Here is a 14,047-nt window from a genome sequence, read left to right as displayed (position 1 = left end):
AAATGTATATGTGTAAGTCCACGTATATCTTAGGCACTCGATATATATACAAAATACTGTGGACTCGGCATTAAGTGGACATAAATATATCTCGATATACATTTTTTCCCCTTCAGATAGCACCATTGGCTTCCGTGTTGAGAGGTGTTACATGTGAAAATGTTAAATGCGAAACGTATAGGTATAATGTTGGCGATTACACTTACTCACTTGCTTCCATTGGTAATTACGCCATGCTTTGCAAAAGAAAACTGTCATCGAACGCTATACGAAAACTATGTAGAGTATGTGGATTCAGACTGCTTTAAAATAAAGTTTTACATAAGGGGTAACCTCAACCTTTTTGCATACAAACTTTGAAAAGCAATGCAATTAATTTGATTGATTTATTTATTTGATTTGTGTTTTACGTCGTACTCAAGAATATTTCACTTATACTGCGGGAGAAAACCGCACAGAGCCCAGGGGGAAATCTACGACAGATTGCTGCCAGACCTTACCAAATTTGTGCCGAGCTAGGACACTGACTGCTCGGCCATGGAGGCCCCCTTATGTACAGGACGAAAATAGGACGGTATCCTACCAAAAGAAGCAGTCAATAGTTTTCAATGATGTTAGAAAGACACAGGGTATGTTCAAGACGACTGTGTGAAGTTAGAATTGAAATCGTGTATCATGCTAGAATATAAGTTGTCGATAACAAAATACATATCTCAGTTGCGGTTTGAATGCAACTATTCATACATCCAAAGCGGCGTTCTAATTCAACACTATAAGTATACGCCCAAAACACAGGGGGTTAACCGGATTTAGACACAATCATGAAGCATTTTTACTTAAAAGTGAATCATACTTATTGTGAAACGTAAGGAACTGAGAGTGACGGCGTTTGATGGAATAGCTTTGACACACTAGTTTTGGCAGTAATAACTTGTGACGTTCATGGAACGCAAAACACAGCTATTTTAACGCCAGTCGACCATACATGTGTTTTAGATCTGACGACTGGAAAATGAAACCTACTTTCCATGACAACAATTAGGCTACTCTGAACAGTTGATAACATCAGTTTGGTCTGAGTCCTGCCACATTCGCTAGCTATTCACGGAACAGGCGAGGAATACTCCCGAGCAAACAAACCATGTGTGTCTGGTGAGCGGTTGATGGCTTTTGACGTACGGGTTTACCAAGCATATCCCAGACAAGTTCTAACCTTGAGTTTGTAGTTGAGCATGAATGGTGAAAAAAATACGAAGTGCCATTTATATTGGTGAGCTGAGTACATACATGAATCCCTGTGCATTCCTCCCATGTCACTGCTTTTATGTCATCACAAAACAGCAATCAAAGTAATTCTGGATTAGTGACGTGTACAAATTTACCATTAACATAACTCTCTGTTGTGTTTACCAAATTTTGCTTGCTATATATAAGTTGCTACGTATATGGCGATTATATGAAGAGTTAGAATGAGATCCTAACTGACAAGATGCTACATTTCACCGGTTATATATGAAACTTTGTCAATTACCACACTGCCTTCTATGGTTTGGATTTACTCCTCATGCTGACATATTTTACATTGTATACCGAGTCAGACGTGTTACGATATAATTAAGACGTAGAGCATAGACAGAAAACCAGAGCAGCGACGACACTGTGCTAGCTGGCTAACGGTCATTCTAACTGTTCATGTAAATGCCTAAATAGTAGCAAATTACACGCTCCCTAGCGACATGGCTTCAGTAGGATTAGTTAAAAAAAATGCAGCGATGTTAAGTGCAATTTATTAGACGTCAATGGTGTAGAATTACTCAAAATGATGTGTTGTCATCACATTTAACATACAATCACATTAAAACAATACAAAGGGACCAGGCCTCGGGGATACTTAGTCCACCATCAAGGACCAGGCCTCGGGGATGCTTAGTCCACCATCAGGGAACAGGCCTCGGGGATTCTTAGCCCACCATCAGGGACCAGGCCTCGGGGATGCTTAGTCCACCATCAGGGACCAGGCCTCGGGGATGCTTAGTCCACCATCAGGGACCAGGCCTCGGGGATGCTTAGCCCACCATCAGGGACCAGGCCTCGGGGATGCTTAGTCCACCATCAGGGACCAGGCCTCGGGGATGCTTAGTCCACCATCAGGGACCAGGCCTCGGGGATACTTAGTCCACCATCAGGGGCCAGGCCTCGTGAATGCTTAGTCCACCATCAGGGACCAGGCCTCGGGGATGCTTAGTCCACCATCAGGGACCAGGCCTCGGGGATTCTTAGTCCACCATCAGGGACCAGGCCTCGGGGATGCTTAGTCCACCATCAGGGAACAGGCCTCGGGGATGCTTAGTCCACCAGCCGAATCTTGTTCTATGTAGGAATATAATTAAGACGTACAGCATACGGAGAAAAACCAGAGCACCGACAACAGTGTGCCACACAAAGTACACCTGTGTTCTTATTTACTTGACAAATGATGCAGTAAAGATAGTTTTTTTTTTCATCAAAAGCTTGTAAGCGAAAGGGAGTGAAGAAAACGGAGTAAAATAATGCGTTTGCTCTCTTGCGCCCTTTTACCCACTGTTGAAAGAATTAACTGTTTTCCTGTCAGTGTAAAGGCTACCCCTACAGCTCTGGTGACAGCCAGGCAGAGAAAACAACGTTCCCACTGGCATAAAAGTCGGCGCGAGCTCACACAGAACACCACCATATTATACATACAGCCCCCGCAACAAGTGGAAATGAATGTCATTTAATTGCTTCAGAGACGTCTGGGTTTTCATTTCTTCAGCACATAATAGGTGCTTTGGGGCACCACCAGTAGCTGCTAGTGATCGCTGCTTTTACTGCTGTTATCGCCGCTCGTGGTGAAGGAGCTTGTGTCGGCGGAACAATAATAAATAACTGTGTACCTGGTCCTTGTTTGGAGCAATTTTTACTCCAACTTTTACGATGAAAGCAACGTGACATATTTTGTAGGGTGTTCATCTAAAGATAAACACATCCTGTGTTACATTTATTACATTTTCAGGGATCGAGTGGTTAAAAATGGATGTCTTCTATTAAGGAGGATGCCTTGTTCATTTTATATCAAGTGCAACCAATACAAATTGTGTAAACTGACATTGCTTTTTATGTATATAAATTTGTTATACGAATTCATGTTTATGTTCTTGTTGTACAAAGGTGTTAACGTTAATGAGTACTATATCCAACCAGGTGTGTCTGACACCTTTCTCTCGTCAGTCAACCATGACACCTAATTATTGCGAGAGTCGGTTGACATCTGTGGACAAACCCGTTCACGTGCGAACCACCTACCGGGTACACCTAACACCGAGTCTCGTGGGACCGGTTCAAGTAGATACATGAAGAGGGTTTCCCGTGGTTGTTGACGGAGCGACGTATACCACCTGGACGGCCTTGGATTGTTGGAGTGTAGATATAAACCCCAAGTCGAACAGAGCAGTCAGTCTCTGGATGAACAAGGCACCCTCCTTAATAATTCCCCGTTGAAAGTACAGAACCAAATTCTGGCGCAAAGGATAGATGAAACGCTTTGGTTTTAGTTCTTAATGTGCAGATTATGATGTGTAATAACATATAACAGTACAAGTACAAAATACTTGCTTCAAAATACAGTTTTCTTAAGGCCCCAGCGCTCAGTCCCAAAATTAAGTAGCTTACAGTGGTGACATCAACGATGATTCCTGTTTAAAAAGAACTCAACTGGGGACAGACCGAGCAGCTGCAAATGGGGGAGGGGATGTGGCCACAAACCCCCATTAATTTTCTATAAGCGACAATGTTAACGTTTAGCCCTGTAGCTCAGCCCCAACATTCTGTGGCCAATAAGCTTTGGTGCATACCTGACCCAGCCTGTGAGAAAGAAGCCATTAAAATCTTGACGTAGGTTGACCGTCAAAATCTGGACCTTTCTATGCCGGCAGCTGGGAGGGGTGCCTAGCAACGCCAAGGGGACGTCACTCGCAGCGTCATCACCACATATCTCCTTGTGTTCTGTCGCCCAAAATTTCAAACTTTCATCATTAGAACTTATTATTTATTTATGTGATCGTTGTCATCATTAGAGCTCATACCTGCCCAAAGCTCAGACAATTTCCAGCATTCTGATACCAAGCATGCACCTGTGCACCAAAAACGGCAGGCTGGCAGCAAAAAAAGACTTTACACCCTAAAATATACAGAATTACATTCGTCCCTCCCGAAAAACGGAGGTTGTAATGGGGGTCTGTGTCCTATCACACCAGCCAACTTTTTTCAAAGTCAATGATTTTTGCACCACATAGTTAGGGCTTGATACATGCAAAAACTTTGTAGTAGGAGGAATTTAACATGGGGTACCTAGTTAACTTGGGGTAAATATATATCAAAAGTTAGGTAATTTATTTATTTGAGAATTCATTTACAAAATATAAGACATGCCTTTTAGCAAATTTGTGCAAAATTTGACTTACAGTGATACAGGGGGGTACCAAAGCTGATTTTCAAAATTCCAGAAAAGTCCACTTTGATCACATCAAAGTAAACATATGTATCCAAATTGATATAGAAATGCTCATAGGCACTGTCTCCATGGATAGGGCTTAAGAACAGACTAGTATCCCTTTTACAAAGTGATTCACATGATAAAACCCTTTAAAAGAACACCCACTCAACAACGGAAGTTGTAATGGGGGTCTGTGTCCACAAACAGTTCATATGTGTCATGGCGTAGTACAGGACCAATGATGGGGATTCTGGTTCTGCCAAGGGAGTGGAAGACTGCTTCCAACTGGTTTCATGTGGCGGGAGTTGTAATGTTTGGGGTTGAGCTACAGTGCTAAAGGTTAACATTGTTGCTTATGGAAAATTAATGATTGGGGGTGGGGGGGGGGGGGATGGGGTCATGTAGGAGCGGAAATCGGGGCTAAGTTGTTTCAACTTTCCCACACTGTCGCGACACAGTTCACTTCGGGCTCCGAACTCCGGGGAAGGTCAACGATGAGTGTAACGGTTGGTAATAAAGAACTCAGTGCACGTAGTTTCTTGGCATTTACTGATATACTTTTGGGCTACATTCTGCCCATCAATGCTCTACGTTTAGTACGTGATACTGCCAACAAAATAAACGCCAGCAATTTTACATGTCAGCTTTACATGACACATTTTCCGTTATGACAAACAAGAAACAGTACAATTTGCGCTAGTAAGTATATGTCAATCAAATACATGATCAGTTACATAATTTAGAACAAACAGATAAAGTAAAAACGAAGGAAGAATATTGAAAGAATGGCTCGAAAACATTCGCATTTCACTGCGTACGTTTAACGTTATTTTTATCACATTCAAATGTACCTCGCATAAAGTGGAACAACTCGGGGGTAAACCATGCCAACAAGGCGGAAATGCGGTGCACACCTAGTCGAGGGCAAGCCGTGTCAACGAAGAAAACTATTTACTTTACCCTAGGAAAGTTACGCCGCTCACAGACACAAAATATATGCGGCTTATACACAGAGATATACATGTAAATATTTGCATGTGACATTAAGACAACAATAAACTGCGTACCGTTATTTGGGCTTCATTACGTTCTTCCATTTCCACGCTGTCTGTGCTTGGGATTCGCCATGTTTGTGTCTTAATATTCTCGCGTTCAGACCTAAGCGACACCTATTGTGATAGCCTCCCCTAGTCAGCTAACTAATGATACGTGAAAGCGCATGCGCTGAAGCTAAAACACAACATCTCACTTTAACAAACATAAAAAAGGCAGTTTGGCCTTTACAATGAGGTTAAGATCAAATAATACCTTATATGGTGTGTACATCTTAGGTCATATGGAAAATCTCCCGCGTTCAGAACGGGTAGACGCCAGTTCAACAACCAACACCAACCAACCCACATCAACCGTTTATCATGGAACAGCATCTTGAAGCAGACACGAGAATGGAACTCGCTTATACGGCCAACAAGTGGAGGCGAACTGAGGACGAAGCTAATCAGAAAAGGGTGTTACAGAGCCTAACAGATTATACAAAATTGTTCTTCGGTCGACTTGAAAATCATCGGAGAGTTCTGTACAAAGCAGACCATGAACCACGGTTAATATATCACAATGGAAGTGAAGTGAAGTCTGGAAATGAGCAGAAAACTGGAGCAGGTGATACAACGCTAGATGTACAATCAAGCCTGATGGCGAAAACACCAGAGAACGACACCTCATCTCAACGACAACGCTCAACACCGCATGTCTATAATCCGAGCCTGAATTCAGGACAAAAGCAAAAGAATGAGAAGCTAGAAAGCGTGATACATATACAAAAGAACAGAATGGAATTAGAAGATCTGGTACGTGTGTTTGATGAAGAAATCGTACGGTCAGGTAAGCCTTGTTTAAAGTTGAGAAAATGATTGCTTCTGAATGGCGTGCTGAAGAATGTGCACCTCTTTGATGGCGTTCAGGTTTACGGGGATAGGACATCGAATGAGCAGTTATAAGTTCATTAGCTTGTCAGCTGCGATCTCGCAGCTTCACTGCATTCATATTATAGTCTGTTTCTTTTAGCCAGTCACTTATATTCAGTTGTCTGTAAAATCAGTCTTAGTAATAAAATTGCCTTTCTTTAGAGACACATAATACCACAAGCTCTACACATTGACATGTTGGATGTCTATCACCATAAACATTGTTTTGTGTATCAATTGCCTCACACCCCAACGGTAAAAACACGATGCCATGAGATCATATACTTCAAGAGATGAAATAGAATTAATTTATTAAGGTTATATTATTCTTAAACGTGTAAAGAATTTCAAATTGGCAGTGTGAAAAACAGGGTTTGCGGTAAAGTCGATAGCAGTTTAGGTAACTGGTATAGCTCTCCGTCAAAACATGTTGAACCCCGCCAAATACTCAGTATGCCGCTGGTTTTACAATAATGATGACGTCACCCGAGGCAATGGGTTCTTTGTGTCGAAACCAAGATTATGGACTTTCAGATTAAGTAATTTTTTTCTGTAATAATATGGGCATCCAACATATCAATGTGTAGAGCTTGCGATGTTACGTGTCACTAAAGAAAGGGATTTTTGGTAGTAAGTATGACTCACTACATGCAACTAGGGCCTGTCTTTCAATGAATTCCGTTCACAGTGAATAAGACTTTTGTTCTCGGCTATTGCCGATAACATAATATCGTTTTAGATAAGCACTCGCACAAACACATGTGAACGGCTCGGTCAACCAAAAGACAGTTTATAGGCTGGATACTATTTTAACCCGGCCTAAAGAAATCGAGCATAATTACAGACATTATAGTCTTTTAAATCTGGCTAAATAAAGGATAAGTAATTCACGTAAACATGAATTCTTAAGCAGCGGCCTTTAATACCAAGAAAACAGATGATATAGCTAAATAGGTGACCTTCCTAGAAACAGTATTCCACCTAAACATAAACAGGATGTCATGGAGGTTGTAACTTACAGATATGTTAAAATATTCATTCGAACTGGTTCAAGTTCTTACAGATATGTCAAAATATTCATTCGAAATGGTTCAAGTTATCCTCAAGTACAAAGTTTTCTACTAATCTAGTTCACAAATTCTATCTCCATTCCATTCACCATCTATAGCAACAGATTAGTTCAAACAGGCCTTCTCATAGCTCAAGGAACATGTGGAAATAAAACTATTACCGGTAGCCTACAATGCTGGCCAACTAGGGCCTGTCCTTCAATTATGCGCGCAGTGAATAAAACTGTGTTCTCGGGTATTTCTGGTGACATAATATCGTTTTAGATAAACAAAGAATTTATACTTGCACAGACACATGTGAACGGTTCGGTCAACCAAAAGACGGTTTATAGTCTAGGTATAATTTTAACCCTGCAGGCAAGCAGGTCTGCCAGAGACTTTTTACTGATGCTCGACCCATACTACTTTATTGTAAATTAGAAATCATGTTGTCGTCGTTACACTGTTCAGTATATACTTTTAATTTTAGTGCGATAACATTTCTGTTCAAGGTGATTCTATAATTCTTGCGATATAAACGCAAGTGTCAGAATGTCAACACTCTCTATAAGTGTTAAGCTGATAAATCGTGTTAAATATTATAAAATGTGATTGCCCACACCTTAAAACTATTAAATCGAGTAATGCCTACATGGAAGGTACATAATGTTAGATTAAAAGACTTTAAACATAAAAATGCCTTATAAAAACAAAAGAAGTGGTGGTTGACGTAAGATAATGGTAAATTACTGCACTGTCTCCTTATATAAACTGTTAAATTTCTTAAACCGCAGAAGGCTTAACCTAGCATTGTGAATGTTTTCACACCTCCACCACTGTCACCATGTTGGAATTAGCATGATTAAATTTGTATACAGCATTTCAATTTTAGGAAAGTATTCAGTTTAAAACCAAATCAATGTATCAGGGTGATATCAGGTTTGAATATTTTCTTATAATGTAGTGCAGTATTCAACATGAAACTCTTATCTCACAACAGCAGATGTGAGCAGATGTGACACGGCTCTGCGATATGTAGTACTGCATGGTTCTAGACTGCACTGCACCATGCGGCGTCTACAAAGTGATGACATGAAACAGCCCACACGGCACTGAACACCACCATACAGATAAGAACCATCTGAACCAAAGATGTCCTGCCATTGCTATGTAGTATATGTTTCATATTCTAGGGCGTGAGGAGAATGCAAATGTCTGAATCTCTATGCAGACTGATGATGATGATGGCTGTAGTCTTATGGCGATGAGCTCCAGTCTATTAAATGGTGTGCGCCAAGCCATTGGTATATATGTTCAACACAACATATCCATTATAGCTACACTAAATGTACCCACCCTGACGAAAAATACAACGACATGTCTGTTTGTACATGTTGTTAACACTTCTGTATAAATAAAACTGGTCCAGTGGTACAGCTGGTACATCTAGACGATGAAAATAATTTGCCAGGACAAATCAGTCGAGTTGTTATTTCCATTTCATATATTTCCCATACACAAAGGCAGTCTTATGTTTAAATTACACAGGACTTACAAGTATAAATGGAAACCATTAGGCTGACACCACAATTCACCTGATGGATTATAATGATACATAGTGCATCCCCACTTACTATAACTACACTGATGGTGACCTATACCAAATTAGACTAAACCATTCAAAAGCAAAACAAGAAACAAAATCACCCATAACCATGAAAATATCCGTCATTATGAATCTACAAAAGACACGTACATGGGCAGGGTACATAACTGGATCTAAGTAAAATATAATCAATGTTTCCCATGCGAACAGGTGTACATTATGTGCATATTGGTATACCTTTAAAACGATGTACAACACTCATACGCTATTAACCACAGTCTTGCCCATGTTAGATTAATCTCATATACACATACATGACAAGACCTGATCTAAGCTTGGATAGAACTTAATTTTGGCCACCCATATAAGACGTTCCAACGTTTAGATTGTTTCAGTACCTTGATAAATTAGCATGGACCCATGGTACTAAAATTTCTGGCAACTAGTTAGAACGACGGCCAGACCTTGGAAACTTGGGGATACATAAACCCTACAGAAAAGTGTCCGGAATGCAGTTTACAGAACAAAATATTAGCACGGAAACGAGAATCATGTAACATTCACGTTCATCACAAACTACTGCATGGACACCCATCAAGAACACTTACTAAATAAATCGCGTCTCAAACTGCTCAAAAGTAATAATGTACTATATCAAATGTTTTTACATTATTGGCTCGATATCAACGAGTCCACTGAAGAAGAACGCGACCGAGATCGCTCAGCTCTGAAGTCGTATTGTTGGAGTTACGTGACCACAACGGCAAGACAAGCTGTGTCGGTAACCAACTGAAAATGGCCCCCGTGGCTAACGATTCCGGCCTATTCAAGAAAGAGACCTGAAATTATTTCTGGATGAGCCTATATATTGATAAAAATGATTTTCACATTAGTTTCCTTTGTGGATGTTAATTCACACCGGGCCTACGAGATCTATCGAGAAAGTTTGCTATAGAGGCATTAACGTATAAAGCTCGTTATCGAGAGAATCGTTAAGTTCATCCTCGGCATCCTGAAGAGGTGATCCCAATTCTTGCTCTTCTCCTGCTGCACATTGAGGACACCCCACGCCCTGGTCTGTTGCTGGTTTGATAGAGCGCAGATGGTGAAGCTCAGACACTATCTGCTGTTTGTGGCTCTCTACAATTTATTTTGACTGTGGATCAGTCAACCTTTGGCCGTTGACATACACGTCAACGGACACCTCGATGTTTTCATGCGAAATCTGGATATCTTTGCAGAAGTGTATGAATGACTTCGGAATTGCTTTCTTGGATGTTTTGCCTGTTGAGTCAATAGACTTCAGGAATAAGAACTCTGATTAATATTAATACATCGCAGCGTACTTAATTAGGAGGAGACATTTTGCGAAGCTCTACATGTGACATTGTTTCTCAACAAAAAATTACACAATCATAATAACATAAATGTTAAATGTTTCATTTTAACTTTTCATTTTTAACATTGATTTGTATGAACATTTTTCTGATGCGAACAGGAAGGTCATCTGAAAGCTGATCGCCTCCCTGGATGCCGAACACCAAACCTGGTCACGGAGTTAATCTTAATCCTAGCGCGAATGTAAACAAGATTGAAATTTAAGATGAGTGCACGAGTGAACTCTAGTCATGGGATGAGATAAGTTGTTTTGCCCTCCGCCGTTCACATCCCCACTATTTACTCATTACATGATATGGGCATGTTAAACTTCTTATTGGTAGAAGCAGTAAACCAATTATGGCATCAAATTATACCACACAGTTTTAGCAATTTGTGTGTTTTGTAGAATATCAATCTATTCCTGTTTTCCTTACAGAAATGGGAATGTTTGGTATCTGTTTCATCTTATGGGAATAAGATATTAGCTGGGCGCATTTCATTGACGTGACATAAGCATGGCCTGCATGAATCGCAGAATTACGCTCACCCATGCACACCATTAGGATATGTTGAAATGTGTAATATTTTGTGAATATGATGGCAGGGTGTTATTGTAATATGACTTAGCACACGACCTTGAAATAGTCATAATTAATTTTATTACCCAAACGTAACACACTTAAAGATATGTCAAAATGAGATAGGGTTTGCTCTCATTTTTTTCACTAGTGCTGTGGGAATATAGTAATTGTTATAGTACATGTAGTATACACGTTATTAATAAATATCTCCAGTAGATGTCAATTTATGTTCTGCACAGCAATTTTGATGAGGTTGACAGGAAAACATTTCCTTGTATTTCAAGAAACTATGCACAAACTATGATTTGATCTCTAGACCTCCTTTCGACCTTAAACTGATTCGATTTTACCCAACTTGCAGTCGATATCGAAGAGTTTGGGGATATATTTGTTACATTCAGCGTGTGAACTATAAGTTCACGTATTGTTTAAACATAGGTAACGTTCCTGCATGTAGACTAGTTTGTCTGATGACCTATTGTATCTTATATGGCAGAGTGAAATATAAAAACCATTCAAGTGCTTTCTCAGTAAGAAGATTTTCAGCACGGAGAGAAAAACCAAAGCTAGCAGGGAAGACAGGGTGATAGTTGGCAAATGACTGCACACAACAGTTTCTCAATCAAAACGTGATTGCTTATCACATCGCTATGCATAATTGTTTGACATTTTAAACGGACATGTGACATAAAATGTTAGGTAATGTTTTGGTATTAAGGTTTTTGTATTCCTTTAAATTACAAAAAGACATTAAACTTAAAAATAATTTCCATTCAACAACCATTAACTGAGGCGGAATTATTTTTGTTAAAGATCTGTGGTGTACATGACAGACCTAGCACATCCCTGTAATACACGGGCTCTCCGCATTGTCGGACTGACGGACGTTGTGCTGCGGCGAGTACCTACCCGGAAATACCAGATGGACGCAGGGAAACTTGAGGAGATGATAACAGCAGATACTGAGGTCAGTTAAAGCGCGGTTTTCCTAAAATATGTAAAGTGTACAACAAAGATATTTCAGACGAAATTTCAGAGAAGATAGTGAACTGTAAAGTGTGCGTCGTAGATCAAAATTTTATATATATAGTGTTCAATACATTAGAAAATAAATTTATTGCATGGAAACCAAGATCAACCAGTAAGGTCAAAGGTTTCATGCGTAAGAAATAAAACTCATGTGTAAGCCATTATAAACTAAGGGTTCATTTGCCTTATATTCCAGGACGGCTTATTTCCATTTATGGTGATTGGTACCATCGGCACTACCAGCCTGGGAGTTGTCGACCCCTTGGGAGCGATCAGCGAGGTGGCCCAGAAGCACGGTCTGTGGTTCCACGTGGATGCTGTAATCGGAGGCCTCCTGATGTTAGACGAATCTGTGAAGAGGAGATGTGAAGGTGAGGGTATTGAAAGTAAGGGGATACATGTACCTACTTATACGAAGAATTTCAATGAAGTTTCTATGCTAAGCGTGTTCTTCTGTCCACTATTGCAAGTCCAGTTTCTTCTGAACAAAATTTTGTTCTGAAATGTGTGAAGTTATGCATAATGCACAGGTTCAGAGTGAATGTTGAACTAATCAACACATCTTTGTGACATGTTTCAGGAGTACATACGGCGGACTCAGTGGCCATGGATTTCCACAAAAGCCTCTCAGCTCCATACGGAACTGCGGCTGTGCTGGTACGCAACGGAAATCATTTGCGTAAGACCATGGCGAGAGACAGCGCCCCCTATCTGGCAGACTCTTCAGAAGAGGAGTATTCACCACTGGATTTAAGCTTTGAATTTACACGACCGTTTCGAGCTTTTCCTGTGTGGGTTATGCTGAAAACACTAGGCAGTGAAATGATAAAATCCGCGATTCAGGAGAAAGTGAAATTAACAGAATACGCTTACAAAACAATCAGCGATTTCAGGAATGTCGTCACGTGCACGGCTCCCGATCTGACTGTTATCGCCTTCCGGTACGTCCCATCTGGGAGCGAAGACGGAAATTACGCCACGCGTAAATGGCACGAGCTAATAGCTGAGGAAGGACAGGTCTGTCTGACACCGACAACAGTAGACGGCTTATTCTACATCCGGTTGTGCATTTTGTCGTTCCGGTCCCACATCGAGGATGTAGAAACAGCCCTGGTCTCCATCAAACGGAACTTAGCCTACGTTCTGTCAGGGAGTTGAAATAAGGAATGGTTTGTTGGCCTTTGAGAAATTAATAAAATGCACATAAGTGAGCCATCAGAGTAACAGTTCCTTGCAAGAATTTTGGACTCTACCGTATTTTTCCATCTACTCACGTTTATTTCATTTTTTTTTAAATTTCATTTACCATTTGAAGGAAACCCGTGACCTAAATATAGTGCATTTGTTCCTAATTGTTTTACAAATAATTGCGTTCCTTCCATGCTCCAATAATGGCGACTTAATATGATTATCGTAAATTGTTTGTCCAGCATTGGCAAATGCCAATGTACATGACAATTATGTATTACCACAGCTGTCCACCATGACATTAGGTGGAAACATGTTAAAACCATGTATTTATAACTTATAGATAACTTTATAGGGGAAATAAATCATTTTTCTATTTACGAACATGTTGGTCTTTTTATTAGTATGCAACATGTATTTCTGATTGATCTTGAAAGATTATCAGGACGTGAGAAATTTAGCAGAGTATATGTCACCATCTGCGCGCTGAATCGAACTCCACTACAGTACAATAACAATAAGTTGATTGTAACTAATCGCACTCCACTACAGTACAATAACAATAAGCAATAAGTTGATTGGAACTACCACACTAACACATCTTAAAAACATATACTGCCATGGTAGTTACAATCAAGTGCATAACCTGGGGCGTTGGAACCGTCTCCATAGTAGACTCTTGAATAACAGAAAGGCATAGGTGACACTCGATCTGGATACCAGATGGTGGGCTGAGAGCC

The 14,047-nt window shown here is 40.3% G+C and overlaps 1 protein-coding gene across 1 annotated transcript; it reads left to right on the top strand.

Moving 5' to 3' along the window:
* The first annotated feature begins 5,925 nt into the window (after positions 1-5,925).
* On the top strand, positions 5,926-13,277 carry LOC135477036 (tryptophan decarboxylase-like). The gene is made up of 4 exons (XM_064757186.1): positions 5,926-6,391; positions 11,924-12,057; positions 12,316-12,490; positions 12,700-13,277. Exons 1-4 carry the CDS (start codon positions 5,926-5,928, stop codon positions 13,275-13,277), a joined length of 1,353 nt encoding a protein of 450 aa, XP_064613256.1.
* The last annotated feature ends 770 nt before the right edge of the window (positions 13,278-14,047 follow it).

Source organism: Liolophura sinensis, chromosome 10, assembly GCF_032854445.1.
Source record: "Liolophura sinensis isolate JHLJ2023 chromosome 10, CUHK_Ljap_v2, whole genome shotgun sequence".
In the NCBI taxonomy this organism is placed as follows: domain Eukaryota; kingdom Metazoa; phylum Mollusca; class Polyplacophora; order Chitonida; family Chitonidae; genus Liolophura; species Liolophura sinensis.
This window is presented reverse-complemented; position numbering and strand designations above follow the sequence as displayed.